The sequence below is a fragment of the Lactuca virosa genome, chromosome 2 (assembly GCF_052849685.1).
Source record: "Lactuca virosa cultivar CGN04683 chromosome 2, Lactuca_virosa_CGN04683_v6, whole genome shotgun sequence".
In the NCBI taxonomy this organism is placed as follows: Eukaryota; Viridiplantae; Streptophyta; class Magnoliopsida; order Asterales; family Asteraceae; genus Lactuca; species Lactuca virosa.
Window position 1 is genome coordinate 260,276,062 of NC_136427.1, and position 23,960 is coordinate 260,300,021.

General features: G+C 37.2%; 2 protein-coding genes across 2 annotated transcripts; one reads left to right on the forward strand and one right to left on the reverse strand.

The window, feature by feature from the left end:
- The first annotated feature begins 7,459 nt into the window (after positions 1-7,459).
- Positions 7,460-9,976, forward strand: LOC145160903 (protein kinase G11A-like). Its single transcript, XM_079080275.1, has 2 exons — positions 7,460-8,257; positions 9,085-9,976. The coding sequence occupies exons 1-2, from the start codon at positions 7,725-7,727 to the stop codon at positions 9,878-9,880; spliced, it is 1,329 nt and encodes a 442-aa protein (XP_078936401.1). The 5' UTR covers positions 7,460-7,724; the 3' UTR covers positions 9,881-9,976.
- Positions 9,977-12,931: 2,955 nt separating this feature from the next.
- On the reverse strand, positions 12,932-14,645 carry LOC145160904 (uncharacterized). The gene is made up of 3 exons (XM_079080276.1): positions 14,492-14,645; positions 13,726-13,801; positions 12,932-13,441 (listed from the first exon to the last, which is right to left on the reverse strand). The coding sequence occupies exons 1-3, from the start codon at positions 14,498-14,500 to the stop codon at positions 13,083-13,085; spliced, it is 444 nt and encodes a 147-aa protein (XP_078936402.1). The 5' UTR covers positions 14,501-14,645; the 3' UTR covers positions 12,932-13,082.
- Positions 14,646-23,960: the final 9,315 nt, after the last annotated feature.

The window sequence follows — 23,960 nt, forward strand, 5'->3', positions numbered from 1 at the left end:
GCATACTCGCACTCGATAACTCAACCCTACTTGTTCCCTAGTACCCTAAGGATTCTTACTTGGACTGCGCACTGATCCGGTGTCTTCAGTAGTACGAGCCCTATACTACCGTCCACACCGCATCAGTATTCACCCAAGTCCTCCTCCTAGGATCCCAGATCATAAGTACTCTACATCACACTAGCACAGGCTACCCTTCGGTAGACCTCTCATAAACTCCTCACTGCTACCTACTCACTCTCAAGAATCTCATAGCAGCAGTAATCTTCCTAAGCTAAGGCATCACAAATCAGGCCACTCTAGTCCTAATATGAATACCTAGCCTACTCTAGCATGCATAACATATCATAACATAACTCATAACACATAATGTAAGGGTATTTTGGGAAATCATTGTTTAGGCGCTGACTGATCGTACACACTGCTTCCTTCTGCTTTTCTCAAATTCTTTTACTTTTTTGAAAAATTGTTTATTTTGTGAAAAACTTCCTCAATTCCTCAAATTGAGTTCAAATACACCCGAAGGTGCATCCGAATCCCTCAAACCAAGGCTCTGATACCAACTTGTAACAACGTAAATTTCCAAAACAATTTTTCATTTTTAAAACATACTTTTATTCATAAGGTAATATCAAAACATAATGTATCCAATGTTATCATGACAAAACATATCCCAGAATCTCAAGACATGAACTCCATGAGTGTGTACGGATCATGCCGGCGCCTTCCCGCGATCCTCGCTAGTACCTGAAACACATAACACAACAACTGTAAGCATGAATGCTTAGTGAGTTCCCCAAAATACCACACACGCACATACGCCACTTAAGGCTATAAGACCTTCCGGTCACTGTGTCTCAGAGGACTTCCGTCCCACAACCCTGGTAGACCTTCCGGTCCTACCCGTAATGACCTTCCGGTCCTCATCATCTTGACCTTCCGGTTCATTCACTGTTGACCTTCCGGTCCATTATCATAATGACCTTCCGGTCCATACCACACTACTCATAACATAGCACATACATATCAAATAACAACATACATCACATATTCTGCATAGCATATAAGACCTTCCGGTCACACATAATTACCACTCTAGGTAAAGTATAGTGAGAAGACTCACCTCGTACGATGTCGGATAACCTCTCGTGCTCGATAACCCGACCTAGCCTCCTCCTATTAACATAATAACATCTCTAATCTACTTTCTCTTGTCCTCATTTCTAAGGAGTGGGTAAAAGACCATTCTACCCCTCCCAGATCTCTCTCTAGAACCAGCTTGACCAAAACTCTAAGGTCAACTGAAGTCAACTCAAGTCAACGGTCAAACTTTGACCAGACTCGTCGAGTACACTCGTATGACTCGGCGAGTCCAGGCGTCTTCTGAATCCTCATAGATCTCCACTCGACTCGTCGAGTTAACCCTTTACTCGACGGTTACCACTGGTCCTGAATCGCGGGGCGACCCCGACTCGACTCGTCGAGTGCACTAATGGACTCGGCGAGTTCCTTCCATGGAAACACTCAAATGACCTTCTGAGGTCAGATCTGTTTCTCTAACCTATAGATCTGACCATACCATACCCAAAAATTACGTAAAGGTCCGACCTTTACACTCATGCAACGTCCATAAAGCTTCTTTTGGTGAAATAGCCTCTAAAATGGCAACCTAGGTTCATATCTCTAATGGAATAGCATAAAGCAAGATAGATAGGACTCTTTGGACCTCTTAAGGTCCAGATCTAAGAAGAACTCCACCTTGGGACCTCACATACTTCGAATCCAAGCTAAACAAGGCATAAGAAAACCCTAGATTCAAGTAGATCACCAAATACACGAGATTGAGCACAGATTAATACCTCTAGCAGCCTCTTCTGATCAAATGGTGGTAGATCTGAGCTCCTCAATCTTCCTTGCTTGCCCTCCTTCCTTATTTCTTGCAAAAATCACACTTAGAATGATGAAAACGACTTCTTCTCTCTCTCACAACGCTCTCAGGTGCTCTGGTGCTCTCAAGGGTGAAAGTGGACGCAAATGAGGGCCATAAGGTCCCTTAAATAGGGAACAGGCCCGGGGATTTAGGGTTTCCACCCACAGAGCCTACTCGGCGAGTCTACTCTTGGACTCGTCGAGTAGTTCATTAAACTTACGTGGCCACCCCGCTCCTACTCGACGAGTTATCGCACCAACTCGTCGAGTAGATCAAAGATTCTCAAAAATAAATAATTAAAAATAATATACCTGGAAATCCAGGTGTTACACTTATTCTCCATCTTTCAGCCCCATTCTCATCCCCCACTGTCCAAACCCTAATCCACGAAACCCTAGTGCCTTCCATGAGTTTGTGAGCCATTTATGAGTATTTTTGAGTGCTTTGAAGCTTGAAGAAGAAGGAGAATCCTTGGGGATACAAGAAGAGGCTAGTAGATCCAGAAATCTCTTGCATTCTTCATCATTTTCTGGTAAGAAAGTTCCAACCTTGATCATTATGCACTTAGATCTCTTTTTTTGTCACTCTTGAGGGTTTTTGGTCCAAGAACCCTAGCATATGAGAAATGGACGTCTCAAAGGCTTATGTTTTCAGATTTAGAACCATTAAGGGCTGTTATGGCATAAAGGTGCAAACTTTATGCCATAAGAGTCCCCATGCAAACAATAGAGTGTTCTTTTGGCCTCTTTAACTCAAAAGGCCATGTATGGAAGGAAAAAGGCAGGAGCTTTGGATGGTTATGAGGTGTTTGGGTCCAGATCTATGTTTGGATGCATTAGTTTGGTGTATGGTTGCCTTGTGGACCAAGATATAGGACCTTAAGAGTTAGGGTTTGAGTTATATCCTTTAGGTGAGGGTATTAACGGGTAAAGTTGGAAACTTTACCCTCCTAAGGTCATTTCCAGAGTGTATTCAAAGTTTAAAGCTTAGATATGAAGAATAGTGGCTTAATCCATTAAGAAAGGCTTAACAGAATGAAGAACTCACCGAGTCCAGGGAAGGACTCGACGAGTTAAGATGGTAATGTCCCGATTATGTACAGAAGGAACTCGACGGGTCCGTGAAGGGACTCGACGAGTTGGTTCGTGGTTTTGCGATTATGAGTAGCATGGGAACTCGACGAGTCAGGGGGAGTGACACGACGAGTTGAGTCAACTCAGAGTGTTGACTTTGATCGCTGACTTTGACTTTGACCTGGTTTGACTTATGAAGGCATTTGGACAAAAGTATGTGAGGGGTGGAATGGTCTTCTACCCCAGTGAAGACTTATGATTAAGTTATAAGAATCCCGGACTTATTTAAGTTGTATGATGATCGGTAGCTCAGGAGTCGAGAGATCAACAGTTCAAGGATCTGCCAGCTAGCAGCGAGGGGTTTATTCGTGGGACTTCAGCAGTGTGAGGTGAGTTAACTTCTAGTAGTGGTGGGTCTACGACCACAATGCCGGCCCACTAGTAAGAGTTGTATGTTAGATGATTGTCTTTGTGATAATTATCTAGGTTTGCTACTACCTGATGTGTTTTATGTGTTAGCCTGATATGATGTTACATGATAGTAGCAGTAGGGGGAATAGTCCCCGTATTACGGTCGTTAGGACCGAAGGGTAGGTGTGGCACCCCAGATATGCCTGACAATATGTTCATGATATGATGTTATGTGATAGTGGTAGTAGGGGGAATAGTCCCCGGTTACAGGTCGATAGGGCCGAAGGGGTAGTCTAGTACGCAGCTATGCTAGACAGTATGTTTATGTTATGTTATGTTATTATGTGGTAGTGGTAGGGGTGAAATAGTCCCCATAACCGGTTAAGATACACCGGAGGGTAGGTCAGGCACCTAGATATGCCTGACAGTGGGGTAGGTTGAGCACCCCGATATGCTCAACAGGGTAGGTTGGGCACCCAGATATGCCTGACAAGGTAGGCCGGGCACCCAGATATGCCCAACAGTATGTGATTGGTATGGTATGTGGTATGATGAGGGAACTCACTAAGCTTTGTGCTTACGGTTTACAGTTTTGGTTTCAGGTACTTCGTTTTCAAAGGAAAGGGGTCGGCTTGATCGCAGCGCATCATACTATGTTTTCCGCACATGAGATCTTTGGAATTACACTCTGATATGGTTTTATGATAATATGGTTTGATTATTAACACTATGGTTTTGACATGAGATATTATTATGAATGTTTTTATACTGTTGGTTTTATATAATAACTTAATTAAAATGAAATTTTTGGTCTTGAATTTTGGGACGTTTCACATTTAGTCCTATATTTTTTTGTTGCAAAATAAGTCTTTACTGTTTTTGTACACATTCAGTATTTATGACCGGTTTCTTCAGGTTTTGCTCACGGTATCCCATGTAGGACAATCATTAATGAGGTATTTGAGGTTGTTGATGTTTATGGTCACCACAACCTCGACTTGCTTAGGTTTTGTGTTCTAAACGTCGTAAATTCTTCATACGATCTTTGATTTTAATGATCTTTATATCAACGCATTCGTATTTGAGTCTACTACAACTTTTGTTTAATTTACTTTCGTTAAAAATAATATATTTTTACTTACGATATTTATATCTACACGTTCTTTATGAATGTATGTATGAACGTTTATATATATATATATATATATATATATATATATATATATATATATATATATATATATATATATATAATATAATAATAATAATAATAAAACCGTAAGTAAACATATATTACATTTTAACGTTAATAACTGGAGTCTAAAGTAATATATTTTTACTTACTATCTTTTTGTCCATGCGTTATTCATGATTCGTTGACCGGTAATAAACAAACATTAATACATACATTAATAAAAAGAACACATATATATAAAGATCATAAGTAAAAATATATTACTATTTAACGGGAGTAATCTAAACGAAAATTGTAATAGACTAAAATACGAATGCGTGGATATAAAAATCGTTAAAATTCGAGATCATTTGAAATAGTTACAAGTTTAGAACACAAGACCTAAGTTAAATCACAAAATCTAAGAAACCAAACAATCGAGGCCGCGATGACCATAAACATCAACAGTCCGGACACCTTATTAATAATTGTTCCACGTAGGATGCAATGAGAAAAACCTAAAAAACATGTCATATATACTGAATGTGTATAAAAACAACAAAAACTTATTTTTCAATAAAAAACATATATAAGGATTAAATGTGTACAAAGTAAGAAAATATATTATCCTATTAAGTCATTTTTTACCGCTTACCTAGAGTAGCCGGTCATAAAGACAAAATGTGTACAGTTTAAACAAATTGAAGGAAGTAAATATAGACGGAAAAAACTTAATGACCAAATGTGTACAAATAAAAGAATATATTATCTCTTTTAAGTCATTATCCCCTAATATAATTAACTGTCGTTTTATTAGATATTGAATCATATAATAGTATTTATGAATTTTGCTTATTTATAAAACATCCATTTTAATTTTGTATGAGGCTTTCAAAACCCAATAAATTGATGCGTTTTTTATTTGAGTTTAGGTTATATTTGATCATTTAACTTTTGGTTTTGTGTTTATTTTGTCACTTAACTTGTTTTAATTTTTAAATGTCACTTAACTTTTAAATTTTTGTCAAACTGGCCGGAACTTACATTTTTGGCTATTTTAGGTTACTATAGAGCTATAATTAGTCACTAAACTTTTAAAAATGTGTTGATTCGGTTTTATACTTTTTTCCACAATTCGTTTTTATAACTTCATTTTTTTAAATGCTTTTCATGATTCATTTTTATGACTTTAATTTTTTACTATCATTTTTTTATGTTTTTTCCTAGTTTGTTTTTATAACTTTATTTTAATATGTTTTTTCATGTTTTATGCACAATCTATTTTTACAACTTAACTTTTTTTTCTTCCTTTTCATGTTTTTTCAAAATTCATTTTACAACTTTGTATTTTCTTTTATTTTTTTATGTTTTTTGACAAAATATTTTTAGAACTTCATATATTTGTTTCGGCAATTTGATATAAGTTAATTGAACTACAAAATTATTAACCAAAGTGATAATCCTAGAATTATCAGTTTTTCACGTATCCAGTAACGTTGCATAATCAACAATTTTCTCATATGACGGTTTACATATTACACTAGTAACAATAGTTCACATATGTTCTCACATAAAAATTCATCTTTACATAACTTACAATATGGATTGTTTTTGTTATCCAGTTTGATACTAATTAACCAAAAAAAAATCATATTTTGGATCCATAATTTTAATAATAAAACAAAATGGATAATTTAGTATCAGAGAAAAACCAACAACAAAAACAAAAAAATAATGATGATTTTTTTGTTTGAGAAACATATATGAGGCGTTGATATTGTTGTATAATAAAGTTGCTAATTATACGTTACTGGATGCGTGAAAAAATAAATAATTCTAGATTATCACTTAGGTTAATAATTATGTAGTTTGGTATTGATATCTAATTGACGAAACAAATATACGAAGCTCTAAAAACATATCATGAAAAAATATATATATATAAAAACATACAAAAAATGAAGTTGTAAAAATGGATTTTGAAAAAAAAAATCATAAAAATTAAGTAAAAAAAACTTAAGTTGTAAAAATAAATTGTGAAAAAATTACAAAAACACAATAAAATTGAAGTTGTAAAACGAATTATGAAAAATAACATGTAAAAACAAAAGTAAAAAAAAATAAAGTTATAAAAATGAATTGTGGAAAAAAATATATAAAACCGAATAACTAAAATTTCAAAAAGTTTAATGATTAATTATAGCACAGAAAAGTTCATGGCCTAATATAGCCAAAAATAAAAGTTACGATGACTTTAGATAACAAAAAAAAAAATATATGGAAACTTGTTATTGCCTTTCATTATTTTAACAAAAATTTAAAAATTAAATAACATTTAAAACTTAAAACGAGTTAAATGACCAAATAAACATAAACCAAAATCATAAAATTATTTTATCACATTAAATCATTGTAACTTTAATAATATTTTATTATTTTATATGTTTATTCTTTTCTTTCAATATGACAATAATGATAATAAGTTACATCAATGATTCGCTAAATAGTCTTGAAAATGATTGGTATTATTTAGTGAATACTATACTCGTTTGTCTTTATACCAACTCATATTAACTTACAATACAAAAAATGGGTGTTTAATAATTAAATTCAGATTTTAAGTTTATCTTGTATCTTTCATCGTCGTTGTTACGGGGCCATATTTATCATTTTAACAAATAAAGTTTTCTCTGACTGAATGTATGTTGATAGATTCAAGTAGGTATAAGACCACTTTAATAGTAAAACGAAAACCAAGTTTCTTTAATATTTATGGATCTCACAGAGTCAAAATTGCTAAGTACAAGATAACTTACATTTTCAATTGAGTAATTTGAAGGCGTGATAAAAGTGTCGTTCTAGACTTAGCAATCTAAGCTCTGGATAAAAGAATTACTTGAAATTTAATAATACAACGGTATCCAGCTCTTTGGGCCATAAGTGAGTGTCTGGATCCTTTGGTTCTTGTAAATAGCCGGATCTTTGACATGGCCCTCATCTGCCGGCCGACGTCCATGATCCATCTCACCACCACCCTTCATAAATTCAACTTTCTTGGTCTTCACAAGTCACAACCACCCTCAAAATCTCCATCACCATCACCACGACACCACCACCGTGGTTGCTGCTTTTGCAAATGCCTATAGATGACAACAGCCCTAGTGCTCGTAGTCTTGGCTCCTTCTCCAACACCACCGATCTCTTGAAGCTGAGCACAAGCTCAAGAAGCGACTCTCCGGTCGCCAACATGAGCTGCTCCTCTTCCTCCCGTCATACCCCACTACCCTCCACCACCGCCAAGGATACCATACGCCGGCTGGTGAAGGCCAATGGTGATACACTCAGTCTTGATGAAATGAGATTCGTACAAAGGCTAGGGAGTGGCGATATAGGGAGTGTGTACTTGGTGGAGCTAAAGTGCGCCGAGGGATGCATGTTGGCGGCGAAGGTGATGGATAAGGAGGAGTTGATGAACAGAGAGAAAGAGGGTAGGGCAAGGATAGAATTGGAAATACTGCAAATGTTGGATCACCCATTTTTGCCATCACTGTATGCCAGTTTGGAAGTTGATCGGTGGTCTTGCTTGTTGACCGAATTCTGTCCCGGTGGCGATCTGCATATTCTCCGTCAACGACAACCCGATAGGAGATTTGATGAAGCCGCCGTCCGGTGAGTATATATATATATATATATATATATATATATATATATATATATATATATATATATATATATATATATATATATATATAGATCAACATTCTCCATTCCCACTCATCTTGACTTAATGAACAAACACCTATGATTATAAAATCGAGCAAATCATCAACTAATGATACAAAATATAATCCATTAATTACATACATATGATCTCTTTCAAATGATCAAAACAACTGTAAATTTAAGATTTGTATCAATTTGATAAGATTATGTAGTTTTAGTTTAAAATTTCACTACTAAACAAATTTACAACTATATAACCATCATAAGATGAAAATTATTGTATAAAAATTTCTTTTTCTGAGATTTTTATTTTTTGAACAGAATGGTTTGATAAATTCGGAGACCTGAATTTCAATCATTCATCTAAAAATGGTAATTATTGCGTTACATGGAATGCATCGAACATGAATTAAAAGACAAAGTCACTCACTATGTAATTATATAAACATATATAATCTATTATATTGTTTTATTATAAAATACTATTATATAAGTATTATTTTAATACAGTTTTATAATCATATCTAATACAATAATTACTCTTAAAATTAATCGGTTTGAACGTCAAGCCAAACGTCGTCTCAGAATACAATGCAATAATCATGTAATGTCCATATTTTATAACACTCCACAAATCATGTAATGTATATTTTAAAACTCCACAAATCATGTAATGCATATTTTAAAACACGCGCGAATCATTTGTAGTTTTTTATCATATATTTGCTAATAGTTTAAAACCATATTGAGGTAAAGTTGATGCATGCATGCAGGTTTTATGCATCAGAAATTGTGGTTGCCCTTGAATACCTTCACATGATGGGCATAATCTATCGAGATCTAAAGCCTGAAAACGTTCTCGTAAGATCAGATGGTCACATAATGCTGACTGACTTCGATTTATGCCTAAAATGCGAAGATTCCACCACCCCTAAACTTGTTCAAGGTCAAGACCAGCTAACCATAAGTAGCCCATCAACGACCCTGTGCACCAAGGGCTCATTGTCCCCATTCATCCTTCCTCGTTGTAGCATGCCAAAAGTACTCTCTTGTTTTCACCCCAAGCAGAAACGGAGACCACAACCCAGTAACCATCGACCACCTTTTGACATCATGGCTGAGCCAGTTGAGGCTCGATCAATGTCCTTTGTTGGTACTCATGAGTACTTAGCACCAGAGGTTGTTTCCGGTGAAGGACACGGCAATGCAGTGGATTGGTGGACTTTAGGGATATTTATTTATGAGTTGTTCTATGGAGTGACACCGTTTAGGGGAGGTGACAATGAGTTTACACTCACGAGCATTTTAGCTAGAGGGCTTCACTTCCCTAAAGAGCCTGCATCATCCTCGGCTATGAAAGATTTGATCACGAAGCTCTTGATCAAGGAACCCACAAAGCGAATGGGGTCCATGAAGGGTGCACCTTCGATCAAGAACCACCCATTCTTCAATGGAGTAAATTGGGCACTTCTACGCGGGGCTTCACCGCCCTACGTACCTCGACCTGTCTCTTTTCGAGATTTTGTTGCAGTAAATGATCATTGTGATGATCATATAGACTATTATTAGTCATGAAAGATTACCATGATTTGTTGTTGTTCTTTGTAATTTTTTGGTTTTATAGTTATTTTACTCGTAAGTGTAATGTGTACGAGGTCATGAAAATCGCATTGTGATGGTGTAGATAGATATTTTGACCATTACACCTAAAATTGGTAAATCACCGGTAAGTGTATTCAGGTTCTTATATGATGCAAAGAATATTAAGGAGAAAGCAAAGTGTTTTATGGATAAATGAAAAAAATTTGTCAAGGCAAGTTCCAACTTCAAACAACATAATATGTCTGTTAGGAGTTAGTGGGCATAATATTGAATATCATACTGGATAGAGATAAGCAATAAACCGACAAACAATGAATTAAATGTCAATTAGTTGCGAATAATAAATTGAATTATATATTACTAATTTCCAAGTTTCATCCATAACACCATATTGATCCTTAACGATCTGATTAAAAGAAATGTAGAAGAAGATTGTCCCGTTATTGGATGAATTAAAAATAGAATAGTAAATTAAAACAAACCTTGAGTTCGTTGAGCTTGACTAGTAAAATACTACACAGAAGAAGCTCTTGTCCTTAAAGGTTTATGTTGCTCTATGTGTTTGGATTAAGTAAAAACAAAAACCTCGGAAAACTTCGAAAATGGCGTTTTAGGTCATTCGATATGGTCTGCATGATATATGGGTGAACATTATATTAAGGATAAAAAAAAGATGGTATTGTTTATAGGGAAGGGATTACTAACGGTATGATGGCTTGCATAATATGTCACATACCGTTTGACTAAAACACGAAATAATTTTAATTGAGAAAACTCCTCGATTATAAAAAAGGAAAATGATACAAAAAGAAAAAAAATAAAGAAAAAAGTATAAACAAACAACTCACAAAAGAGAAACCAAATAAAAAAACACAAATACAAAATAAAAAGCCCAATGATAAAAAAATGAAAACAAAAGCAAACCATCCAAAATCAAATACAAAAAGGCAAGAAGTTGGAGAGTAATAAAACACGTTTTAAAAGAGCTTTGGTCTACTCATCTACCAGTCCAAGAGAGCCCAGTCTAGTTCCGGTCCAATCTTGGTCTAATCTAGGAGTTTTTTTTGTAAAAAGGGGCTATTTTCAAAACGGCTTGTAAAAATGGGGTTGTTTCAAGTCCATTTGTAAAAATGGGGATTGGCCCCACTTCTTTCACATACATTTAAAGTTACATAAATGGTCCTTTACGTTTTATGCAACTACCATTTTCAATTATATATTTGTGTTTTATATTTTTATTTTCATTTTCCACTTTGATTTATAAATAATATTTTTTATTATAAATTTGTTATTAAATTTTATATATAGACCTTAATAATTTATACCATTTAAAATTTTTTGTTTACCTTCAGTCAATATAAATATTAAATATTATTAAAATTAAATATATTAAATAATTATATCGATATTATTAGAAGTAGACATAAAATAAATAAATATACAAATTTTATATATGAATTGTCCAATCAATAATAATGTATGTAAAAGCAATTCCAAAAGAGTTGAAGAATCCAAAAATGTCAATGTACATTTGGTATTCTACTGTTGATGAATTGTCATCTCTGTTCTTTATAATCAAATACATTTTACTTTTTGATGATATTAATTCCAATCATTGAATTGAATTTTCCCATCAATCCTACAGCTTTTTCATTCCTCATATTTGCATCATCAGTTTCCATACTTCTCTCATCGTTGTATCATTAGTTCTTTTTCTATCTCAAACATAAGGTATGTATTTATTTATAATCGAGTACATTTTACTTTTTGATGCTATTAATTCCAATCACCGAATTGAATTTTCTCATCAGTCTTACAACTTCTTTGTTCCTTATATTTGCATCCTCAGTTTCCATACTCCTCTCATCTTTGTATCATTAGTTTTTTTCTGTCTCAAACATAAGGTATGTATTTATTTATATACATATCTTGCATATATAAATGATGTCAACATTGAATTTAAGATACTAATTTATGTCATTTGTCCTATGATTTGCAGTTAAATTCTCTTATATTCATTTTTGCTTATCTGGTGAAACATATACAAGCAAATATTAAAACTATTTTGCATGTTGATGTTTCTTATGATAAGGCATGGCATGGTAGGAGAAAAGCCATGGATGTGTACACTAGCGCTACCTATAAACTACATTATAATGCTGGTTTTGCACCATTTCCCCATGTTGATTATTAGTTGGATTCAAATTGGGTGATTGAAGCGGATTACTCAAAATTTTCTGTTGCTCGAAGTAGGAGGCGTACAAACCGAATATGTAACGAGATGGACATGCATCATCCCGGCGAACCTCGTAGATGTGGCATATGCCACCTACTAGGTCATAATCGAAAAAATTGTCCAAATTCTCAACCAAAGTTTAATGTGATGTAAGCAATGTATTTTATTGATCTACTAATTTCAAGTTTAGTGATCTTGTAATTTTATGTTCATTTGATTTTGTAATTTAATGTTGAATTGGTCTTGTGATTTCGTAATGTTATAAATATGACGTGAAATATCTATTTTATTTGTTATATATAATTTAGTAATATTTGATATTGATATTGATTTGAAAGTGTTAATGATATATTTTTAATTGTATAAATTAGTACGGTCTATGTATAAAGTTTAATAATATGTTTATAATGAAAAAATAATACATTAATAATATATTTATTATAAAAGAAATGTTATGTATAAAGTTGGTAAAGGTAACAAATAAAAATAAAATGTAAAAACTAAATGTGTAATTGAAAAGTTTTATATTATAAAACTGAAAATTCTAATAATGTACAAGGATCATTTATGTAATTAAAAAAATCATACGTATAGTTTAAATGGGGCCACAACCCTATTTTTGCAAATGGATTTGAAACAGCCCCCTTTTTTACAAACAGTTTTGAAAACAACACCTTTTTGCAAAAAAACTCCTAATCTAGTCCAATAGAGGCCCGTTTGAGGACTGACCTCAGTCATCTGACCACTGTCTGGTCCAAAAAACTAGTTTTATTTTATCGATATTTTCATGCAATCATGTCCTTTATTTATTGTAATGCCAAGATTTATTCCAATGGCTAAATTTTACAATAACAAGCTTTAAACTTACACAAACAACCCACACAACTACAAACATATTAAAACCAACAACATGCCAACCCCTTATAAAAAAGATCAAGCAACAACAGGTTCAACTGGCTTTTCAACCGGCTCCACCGGTTTTTCAGCCTCAGAAGATGGTGCAATAACAGGTTCCACCGGTTTTGCAGCTTCACTAACCGGTTTTCCGGCAACACAAGATGGTGCTGCAGCTACAGGGACAGGGTCCAGCGCTTCTCCGGTTTCACTAGATGGTGCAGCAACAACAGGTTCCTCTGATTTCTTCCCTCCACAACATGACGACGCTTCTTCTGTTGGCCAAAACTCCGTCTTCTTCCCAGTCTTGGAAACCGTCTGAAAAACTAGATCTGGCTCTACGTTTCCTTTCACTGTAACCTTTTTATGCTCCAGATCAATGTCAAAAGTTTCCACCCCTAATTAAACAAAGATTTTTATATATTCTGAAATCGGAAAATAGATTCTGATCATAAAGAAAGCTAAAACTTTGTGCTTCACACAACTCAGAATTCCTGTGTTCCACGAGATAAAAAGGATCTGATCCTCAGTAAATGGAATCGTGTTCGATATGTTAACGTCAACCCATTTTGTGGACCAAAAAGTTATTCCAACTTCTCAAAAAGCAACACCATGCACTAACTTTCTACAGTTAAAGAACATTAAAGCATTCATGCATGAATTAAAAAGATGAACTACAAACCTTCCATGTTGGTGAGAACCCTCTTCACGGCACCAGCACAGCCTCCACATGACATGGCAACCTTGAGAACGACGGTCTAAATTGCCATCCATTTTGGTGTCATGGAATTAAGATGTCATATATAAATTAAGATATAAACAATATACAATAAGCTACAAGAAGAGAATTTGTCAACTGGCTAGATGCCTAGATGAATTAATTAACGTCTTCCGAAATCAACAGATTCAAAGTATAACTTGTTTTGTAAAATTTGAACCCGAATATCAAATTTGCAATTTATAGAATGTGGTAAAAACTTTCGGTTGGACCATTTTTCAAGGTGGAAATGAACAAATTCAAAGTATAATTAACTTTTACTTGTTACTCGTGCATCAAAACATACGTCGTGCAATTGAAATTAACTTTTGTGTTGGAGACTCGTCACTAACATGGTAGCATAGTGTGTGTGTGTATGTGTGTGTGCGTGTGTGTGTGAGTGTGTTTGATCGTTTCAAAGGAATCTACCACATGATCTTGATCATTGTTAGCAAGATTAGTTGTAGCTGATGAGCGATGACAATGAAATTCTCAATCCAGTCTTCAACATACATAAATTCAACCAGGCTTAACTCAAAATAAGAAAAGGTTTATCAAAAATAAAACAGAAAGGTGTTTCGAGTACAGTTTCCAGATATCAAAGTTCAAACTTATTTTTCAAACCAACAACTTCAGACGAGCTTGTTGTTCATGCAGAAGAAAACGAGGGGAAATAGAGAGAATTAAGTACCTGAGACATGGTTGATTCGTGGAATGAAATGGAAGAGTGTTTAAAAAATTTGGGGGGAGGTAATCGATTAAAATAGGGAGAAAGAAGGATTCGATTTTACGTTTCAATTTGGAGTCTGAATCAGCGTTCGTGTAGGCTAGCATTAGATACCACAATCCCCACGGAGTTGATATCGTTATTAAGATAATTGTGGGGAGTTACATGAATAGTCCCTCAACTATGTCAAGAAGTTCAGTTCTTGGGTAATATAAGCAAGGTTTTAAGTGACATGGTGCGACAAGGTTAAACCTCAAACTTTATAAGTAATGTCAAGTTATGTCGTTTTTTAAAGTCCGACTCAAGACGGTAACTTTTGTATATATAGAAACAGAGAAATCACATAAATATAAATTTATTTAAAATAAATCAAAATTTAGAAGAATTATATCAACACCTAATAACAAATGGTTAACAAAAACTCAATAGTTTTATGTTCGATCAGAAAAAGAAAATTTGTGCCTTGTAAAAAACTCGGGACTTGGCGCACCTTGATCCGCCTTGTCACATCTCACACTCGATGTCATCAAGATTTTCGTGACAACATAGACACGCCTTGCATTGCACCATGACAAGTTTTGGTGCCACCCCTTTTAGAACAATGAATATATGTTGGTGTTTTCTATATTTTTCTGTTGTTTCCTTCTTCTTTTTTTCTTAAAAAAAAAGAAGTTTTATTCATTGACGGCGGATTCAAAATTTATACAAAAATAAATCTTAAATGAACACTTTGATTGTGATAATGTGATTAGAAATATAACTAAATTGGCTGTATAACTAAAGGATATATATATATATATATATATATATATATATATATATATATATATATATATATATATATATATATTGCAATTTAAATATAAGATCTAAATTGGTATCTGGTAACGAGTACAATTGTACAAATGCATGAAGAAAATTTTTAAGTGGTTTTAGTACAAATGTACAATGGCTACCTATATATTCCGTGTAGTACAATGTACGCGAGATTTATGTTGTTTTCTGACCACCCACATTCCACTGACTAATTTGTGGTCTATGCGTGGACGATAAGATACACGTCTGCCTACTCTTTTGTAGCACTCTTATCTTTCTTTATATTTTATATGCATCTTTTCAAATAATATCATCGCGATAAATTATAATTAATCTAAAGCATGCATCGAAATAACCTTAAGCGACTCATGGACGCATTGGGGGAAAAGGTCACAAAGATATATATGTTTGGTGGCATATTACAGAGTCATGCGAATATACGATCGATGTGTGTGTATATTATATATGTGTAATTGTGTATGTGTATGTGTTTATATTTGGAAATAATAATATAAAGTAATTTTTTAAGGGGTTCCATTTCACACTACCGGACAGATGGAGCGTAAGGGTTTCTTGGTAACCTCATGGATTTGGATTGAAAATGGGTTACATCGTTAAACCATGTATTCTTCACGCATATACAGTATGTATACATGTCACATATACGTGTATATGATATGTATGTACACAGTATATATATATATATATATATATAATGAGACAAGTCGTACTTTGCTCTTTTAACTTTAGCTAATGTTTTGTCCTACAACAAGACGAGATAAGACGATCAATCTCATGTGCATATAATGATTCTGACTCGTTAAAGCTAAAATACAACTGTACCAGGGGCGGAGATACTATGTAGCCCGGGGTAGCCCGGGCTACCCCTCCAATTTCCCCATCAAATGCAAATTTCGTGTTTTTTTTTTTCGAAAATCCGTCACAAATCCGTTGGAAATCCGTCACTAATCCGTCAGCAATCCATTACAAAGTCTGATAATTATAAATTTAGTGTAAATTCACCGGTTTAGTGACGATTTTGTGACGGAAACTTCCTTCGAAAACAAATTTTTTTCTAGTAGTGCAACCCCTGATTTTTCATTCTGGATCCGCCGCTGAACTATACGTCGTGTTATGTTGATATAAAAGGTAGGTCGTAATTGTGGATGGATTTTACTAATAGTCCCCAAACTCTTGTCCAGTTTCATGAATTATCTTGAAAGTTTAAAAAGAAACAATCATCCCTTTATTTCGTGTATTAGACTATGGGCAATATTGTGAGCGTGTTTGTCGACGTGGACTGCCGGAAACGGCGTGGTAACGGTTGAACACCGCCCCACCCTAGCCATTGATGCACATTATGTGGCCATCCGTGGTGCTGGTAAGACGGGCAACATGAGTTTTGCTTATAATTTGAGAATTTCGACCGTTTTCAAACGGTCATATTCAATTAAAAAAAATTATTTATCTATAAATACATAAAACAACACCTTATTTTTACCATTTTTTTTTCTATTTCAATATTCCAAAACAAAAAAGGGATTTGTTTGATCCGTTCTACACGTACAACGATGATAACAACGACGATATCTTCATCGGTATGTAGTACCAGTATTGTACAGACGTGCTACTACAACTAGATCAAGCTCCATTACTAACATGACGTGCGACGTTAAACAAAGATTGCAAAGAAGGGCATAAACGTATGGTTAATGATTATTTTGCGGATAATTGTGTCTACCAGCCGCGCGATTTCAAAAGAAGGTTTCGTTTGCGAAAAAAATGTGTTTGATAGCCAATGCATCGGAAAGTAGGTATCATTTCTTTCAAGTTTTGTAAATTATAAATGTAGCTTTTAGATAAAATAAATACATTTTTTTACTTATCAAATATATGTTTAGGTATGAATTTTTCCAAATGAGATATGATGCTAGAGGTAAACGAGGATTCACAGGGTTGCAAAAATGTGTTGTGACAATTAATCTTATGCTATGGGAGAGTCTCCCGATTCTATTGACGATTATATGAGAATTTCTGAGAGAACCGTATGAGAAAGTTTGTATAGATTGTCAAGAGGTGTTGTCGAAACATTCAGTGATAAATACTTGTGCAAACCTTCGTTTAATAATATGCAACAATTATATGCGGCGCATGAAGAAAGACATGGTTTTCCGGGTATGCTTGGAAGCATTGATTGCACACATTGGAACCTGAGAAATTGTCCTGTGACGTGGAAAGACCAGTATACAAGCGGTCATCATGGAACACCTACATTGGTGCTAGAGGCTATTGTTTCTCAAGATTTATCGATTTGACATGCTTATTTCGGGGTTGCGGGCTCAAAAAACGACGTAAACGTCCTTGATCAGTCGCCAATATTCAAAGATCTTTTGTCAGGAAAGGCACTAGATGCTCCTTCCACAACGAATGAAAATGAATATAAGTTTGGGTATTACCTTACAAATGGAATATATCGACCATATTCCACGTTTGTGAAGACGTTTCGACACCCAATAGACCCAAGAGACAAATTTTTCAGGAGAAAACAAGAAGGAGCACATAAGGACGTGGAACGTGCTTTTAGAGTTCTGAAATCAAAAAGACACATAGTTGAACATGTGGCACGACCTTATGACTTAGAAACTCTAAAATATATTATGTATGCATGTGTTATAATGCATAAAATTATGGTTGAAGATAAAGGAAAATGACGTAATATTATAGCGTATTCGACTACGGAACCTAGACATGTGCAATTTCAACCGAGGTGTAACGCCCCAAATTTCAACCTAAAATTTTCAATTAATCTCAAAACATTTATCAGAGTATCGTCAAAAGTTATCATGTGCACAAATCTTCCATTGATGCGATGCAGTTGAGCCGTGCCCCTCCTTTAATATATAAAAACCTGAAAACATTTAAACCACAAATCGTAAGCACAAAGCTTAGTAAGTTCCCCAAATTACCACATACAACACAACACAAATAAACAACTATGAGTTATCAGCAACTCTGTACACTACTTGAAGTCTCAGTGGGCAAACAACACACCGGGTGGGTTATCAGCAATCCTATAGACTACCCGAAGTCTCAGCACACATAGTAATACATATCACAGTAACAAAAAATAAGACCCAACTGGTCAACACACACACACACACACACACACACACATATATATATATATATATATATATATATATATATATATATATATACTACGACACAGGCAAGTAAAATCCAGTTGGCCGGCATTGGTGCCTTCGACCCACGAGTATAGTGAGAAGACTCACCTCAATCCGATGCTAATCAATCACACACACATGAGCTTCCGATGCGAATGCTCCTTACACTAATCATAACCAAAATGACCTTGATTAAAAATTAAGGAAATTATCCATAAACAAGGGTCCAGATTATATTCTATCATGCCAAGGTTAAAAGACCATTTTACCCTTCCCTTACTTGACCCATCTACCCATGGCCCAAACCTAAAATGACACAAGGCCCAAAAATGTCCCAAATGGCTTTTTGGTGAGTATGCCCCGCATACCAACCCATTAAGCCCGACGTACTGCTCGACTAAAGAAAGGGAATTGGGTCGGAACCCGTTATACACAACGTACCAAGATGGTACGCCCATCGTAACTCGCTGATGTCCAAATCTCCACTTTTAGTGCTTAATCCTTTAAGACAAATCGTCCAATACTCATATCTAACTCCTAAAAAGGTCTTAACTGATAAAGTTGACAACTTTAAGCTTTTGCATGGTTTAATGGAGCCCAACACCAAGCCCTAGGTCTATAGCTTCATAAAAAGGTTAACAACTCATGCGTGGGTGAACTACAACCCCCAAGATTCGGTTTTTTTTATGACTTAATAGCTTCAAAATGACCAGAAGTGATGCTCAAAGGTTCTGGAGTACTTCTACTCACAAGATCCAAGCCATTAAACCAAGACATAGCCAAAACATGAGCCAATTCTAGATCTAGTGAAATTAGTGATAAAGATTCAAGCTTTATACCTTCTGAGATTGAGGAATGACAAATGAGTTCAAGATCCAAGAGCTTGAGCTTCACCAAGATTCAATGGTGGACTTCTTCTATAATATCCCCAAAAATACAGATAAAATTTTGTTTTTAAATTCATTCAATTCATAAGAAACTGATATCAAAATATTCGAAAGAGTCATATTGTAACATGTTATTAGAGTACAAATCCCAAAATCACTAAGTGCGGAAAAATATAGAGTGATGCGGTGCGATCAGGCCGGACCCTTCCCCTTCGAACTGGAAGTACCTGAAACAGAAACTGAAAACTGTAAGCACAAAGCTTAGTGAGTTCCCCCAAAATACCACATACTAAACAAACATACTGCCAAACATATCTGGGTGTCGGCCTGCCCCTTTTGTCTATTTTAACCGGATACTGCCAAGCATATCTAGGTGCTTGCCTACCCATTCAGTCTATCTCAACCGGATACTATCAAGCATATATGGTTGCTTGCAATCCCCTTTGGTCTATTTCAACCGGATACCAAGTCTATTTCACCCCTACTACTACCGCATAATATCATAACAAAAATCACAGAGTCATCAAGCAAGTACAGGCATAACTGATAATTATCACAAAGACAATCATCACACTATAACATAAACTAGTGGGTCGGCCTTGGTGCCTTCAACCCACAACTACTACGAAGGAAGACTCACCTTAGACTGTGGGTATCAAATCGCACTCAGCGGATGACTCGCGAACTCCTATCCCTATCGCACAAGCATAAAACCCTAACTAGAAATTAAGTCACATTCTAACCCGAAGGTCCAAAACCCTAATTCTTGACTTAAGGCAAAAAAGGCTCCTTTACCTTTGCCTTATTGGGCCTCCTTTCCTTCAAGGCCCAAATTCACAAAAACTCATTTGGTCTTAATCAGTTAAGACCTTGGCTCATATCACAGATTTGGACTCCCTAATAGCTCTTACTCCATAAAGTCAGTGACTTTAAGCCTTTGCATGGCTGGAATGGTCACAAACACACAAAACACTCACTCTCTTTTCTCAAGAAGCTTATAGCTCTTGTATGTCTTGATACTAACGACCAAGATTGGATTTTTATGGCATTACACCACAAAATACACTCAAAGGGGGTGGATCATAGTCTATGGAGTACAATATCACATAAAGTCTCCAACTTTTGGGACAAAACCCTAAAATGCCCTACTATGATGCAAAAACCAAAAGAGTGAAAAAGCTTTGAGCTTTATACCTCAAAATGAAGCTCCACACTCAGATAAGCTCAGATCCAAGGCCTGGAATCACACTCCTTCTTCTTCAAGACTCCTTCTTCACTCCAAAGAAACCCAAGAATACTCTCAAGGCTCTCAAATGCACTCACAAACTCTAAGAACGAAAACTAGGGTTTAGGAGGGTTGGTGTCTGAGAATGGTGGCCATGAATGAGGCAATCATATCCTTTAAATAGGGGACTCACCCTAAATTAGGGTTTTCACTCTGGGCCTAGTACGCCCAGCGTACCCTCTGGTACGCCCATCGTACTAGGTGGCTTCCGCGTCAAATGCACGCATATGAGTACGCTGAGCGTACACTCGCGTACGCCCCGCGTACTCATTCACCACCTTTTCTCATAAAGGGACTAAAATGGCCAATTACTCAAATGATCAAGGGTTAACAAAGAATACCTGAACCTGGGATGTTACAATTCTCCCCCACTAGAATCAGACTTTGCCCTCGAAGTCATGCTCTGGAAATAACTCTGGATACTGCTCTCGCATCTCAGACTCCGGCTCCCAAGTGCACTCGGACCCCTTCCGATGTTGCCATTGGACCTGAACCAGGGGCACCTGCTTGTTCCTCATAACCTTCACCTTCCGATCCAAAATTGCAATCGGTCTCTCAATATAATTCAGGCTCACATCCACCTGAATGTCCTCTAATGGTACCACTACTGTCTCGTCGGCTACACACTTCCTCAACTGGGACACGTGGAAGGTGTTATGAATCTGACTCAACTCTGCAGGTAGCTCCAACCGGTAAGCTACCTTACCCACTCTGGCGGTCACCCTGAAAGGACCAATGTATCGGGGCCCCAGCTTGCCCCGTTTCGTGAACCGGATCACCCCCTTCCATGGGGATACCTTCAGGAGGACAAAATCCCTAACCTGGAACTCTAGCTCGGGATCGTCTCCGATCTGCATAACTCTTCTAACGACTCTGGGCCGTCAGTAATCGCTGTCTGACTTGCTGAATCTGCTCGGTCGTCTTGAGCACTATCTCAGTGCTCCCCATCACTCTCTGCCCCACCTCTCCCCAACAGATAGGAGTTCGACATCTCCTCCCGTACAAAAGCTCGAAAGGAGGCATGCCAATACTGGAATGATGGTTGTTGTTGTACGAAAACTCGGCCGAGGGGAAATAAGTGTCCCAACTTCCACCGAAGTCCATAACACATGCACGCAGCATGTCCTCGAGCGTCCGAATCGTCCGCTCACTCTGTCCGTATGTCTGAGGGTGGTAAGCTGTATTGAAGTGCATTCGGGTACCCAGCTCCTCATGAAACTTCTTCCAGAACCTGGAAGTAAAACGCACATACCGATCTGACACTATAGATGTGGGTACCCCATGCCGTGCCACCACCTCCCGTACGTAGATCTTGGCCAACCTTTCTGCAGAAGAGCCTCACTGATAGCAAGGAAGTGAGCACTCTTAGTCAACCGGTCTACAATCACCCAAATTGCATCAACCCCACACGCAGTTCCTGGTAACTTGGTGATAAAATCCATAGAAATCTATTCCCACTTCCACTGGGGAACCTCTAGTGGCTGCAGCTTGCCATGAGGACGCTGGTGCTCGGCCTTAACCCGACGACAGGTCAAACACCTCTCAACTACCCATGTCACATCTCTCTTCATACAGGGCCACCAATAATCCCTTTTCAGATCCAAATACATCTTCGTGGCTCCTGGGTGGATCGAGAATCTCGATCTATGTGCCTCCTACAACAATACACGGTGAGCTCAACCTGTATAGGGCACCCAAATCCACCCATGGAAAGTCATAAGCCCACGACTGTCCGTTACAAACTCGGAAACCTGCCCAATCATACACTCTCTCTTGAGGTTCTCCGGTCTCACTGCCTGCACTTGAGCCTCTCGGATGGTATCTAAGGCCGGAGTCATCACCGTCATCCTCATACACACATCTTGGATCGGAGCGCTCTCGGCTCTGCGACTCAAGGTGTCGGCTACCACATTAGCCTTACATAGGTGATATATGATCTCGCAGTCGTAGTACTTCACTACATCCAACCATCTCCTCTGCCTCATGTTCAGGTTGGACTGATCCATCAAGTACTTCAGACTATTATGGTCCGTGTATATGGTACACCAGACACCATAAAGATAGTGGCGCCAAATCTTGAGGGCGAACACCATCGCCCCCAACTCCAGATCGTGGGTGGGATACCTCGTCTCATGAGGCTCCAGCTGCCTCGATGCATATGCTATCACCTGCCCCCTCTGCATCAACACCGCGCCCATCCCAGCTATAGAAGCATCACAATAAACCACAAAGTCCTCCACTCCCTCGAGAAGGGCTAACACCGGGGTTTTGCACAACCTCTGGCGAAGGGTTTCAAATGAGGCCTGCTGCTCGGGACCCCAAGTAAAGGCAACACCCTTCCGAGTCAACCTGGTGAGAGGTACGACAATCTTGGAGAAATCTCTGATGAACCTCCGATAGTAGCCGACTAAACCCAGAAAACTCCAGATCTCAGACGGAGACCTCGACACCTCCCAACTCATAACTGCCTCAATCTTGGCCGGGTCGACCAATATACCATTCTGATTAACGAGATGTCCCAATAACTAGACCTCTCGTAACCAGAAATCACACTTGGAGAATTTGGCATATAGCCTCTCCGACCTCAAAACTCCCAGAACCTCTCTAAGATGCTCCTTGTGTTGCTCCCTGGACCTCGAGTACACAAGAATATCGTCGATGAACACGATCACCGATCGATCCAACATGGGCATGCACACTCAGTTCATGAGGTCCATGAACGCCACCGATGCGTTGGTGAGCCTGAAGGGCATCACCCCAAACTCGTAGTGCCCATAATGAGTCCTAAAAGCCGTCGTCAGAATATCCTCCTCGCAGACTCTCATATGATGATATCTGAATCTCAAATCAATCTTGGAGAACCAAGATTCCCCCTGCAACTGATCGAACAAATCGTCGATCCTCGGAAGTGGATAACGGTTTTTGATCGTCAACTTGTTCAACTCCCGGTAATCAATGGACATCCGGTGTGAACCATCCTTTTTCTTGACAAAAAAGATCGGATCTCCCTACGGTGAGCTACTCGGTCTGATGAACCCTTTCCCCAGCAGCTCCTGGATCTGTGAGGATAACTCCTGCATCTCTGGCGGCGCAAGGCGATATGGTGCCTTGGCAATAGGCGCCACACCCGGAATCAAATCAATCCGGAACTCCACCTGCCTCTCGGGAGGCACACCCGACAACTCCTGGGGGAAAACATCTGGAAAATCGCACACTATTGGAACCTCGGAGATAGAACTCGGTCTCCCTGCAGCAGCCAG

Coding starts and splice junctions, on each gene's coding strand:
- LOC145160903 (XM_079080275.1), top strand. CDS start 7,725: ATGCCTATAGATGACAACAGCCCTAGTGCTCGTAGTCTTGGCTCCTTC. Junction 8,258..9,084: donor TTTGATGAAGCCGCCGTCCG/GTGAGTATATAT, acceptor GCATGCATGCAG/GTTTTATGCATCAGAAATTG.
- LOC145160904 (XM_079080276.1), bottom strand. Junction 13,442..13,725: donor GGTTCTCACCAACATGGAAG/GTTTGTAGTTCA, acceptor TTGTTTAATTAG/GGGTGGAAACTTTTGACATT.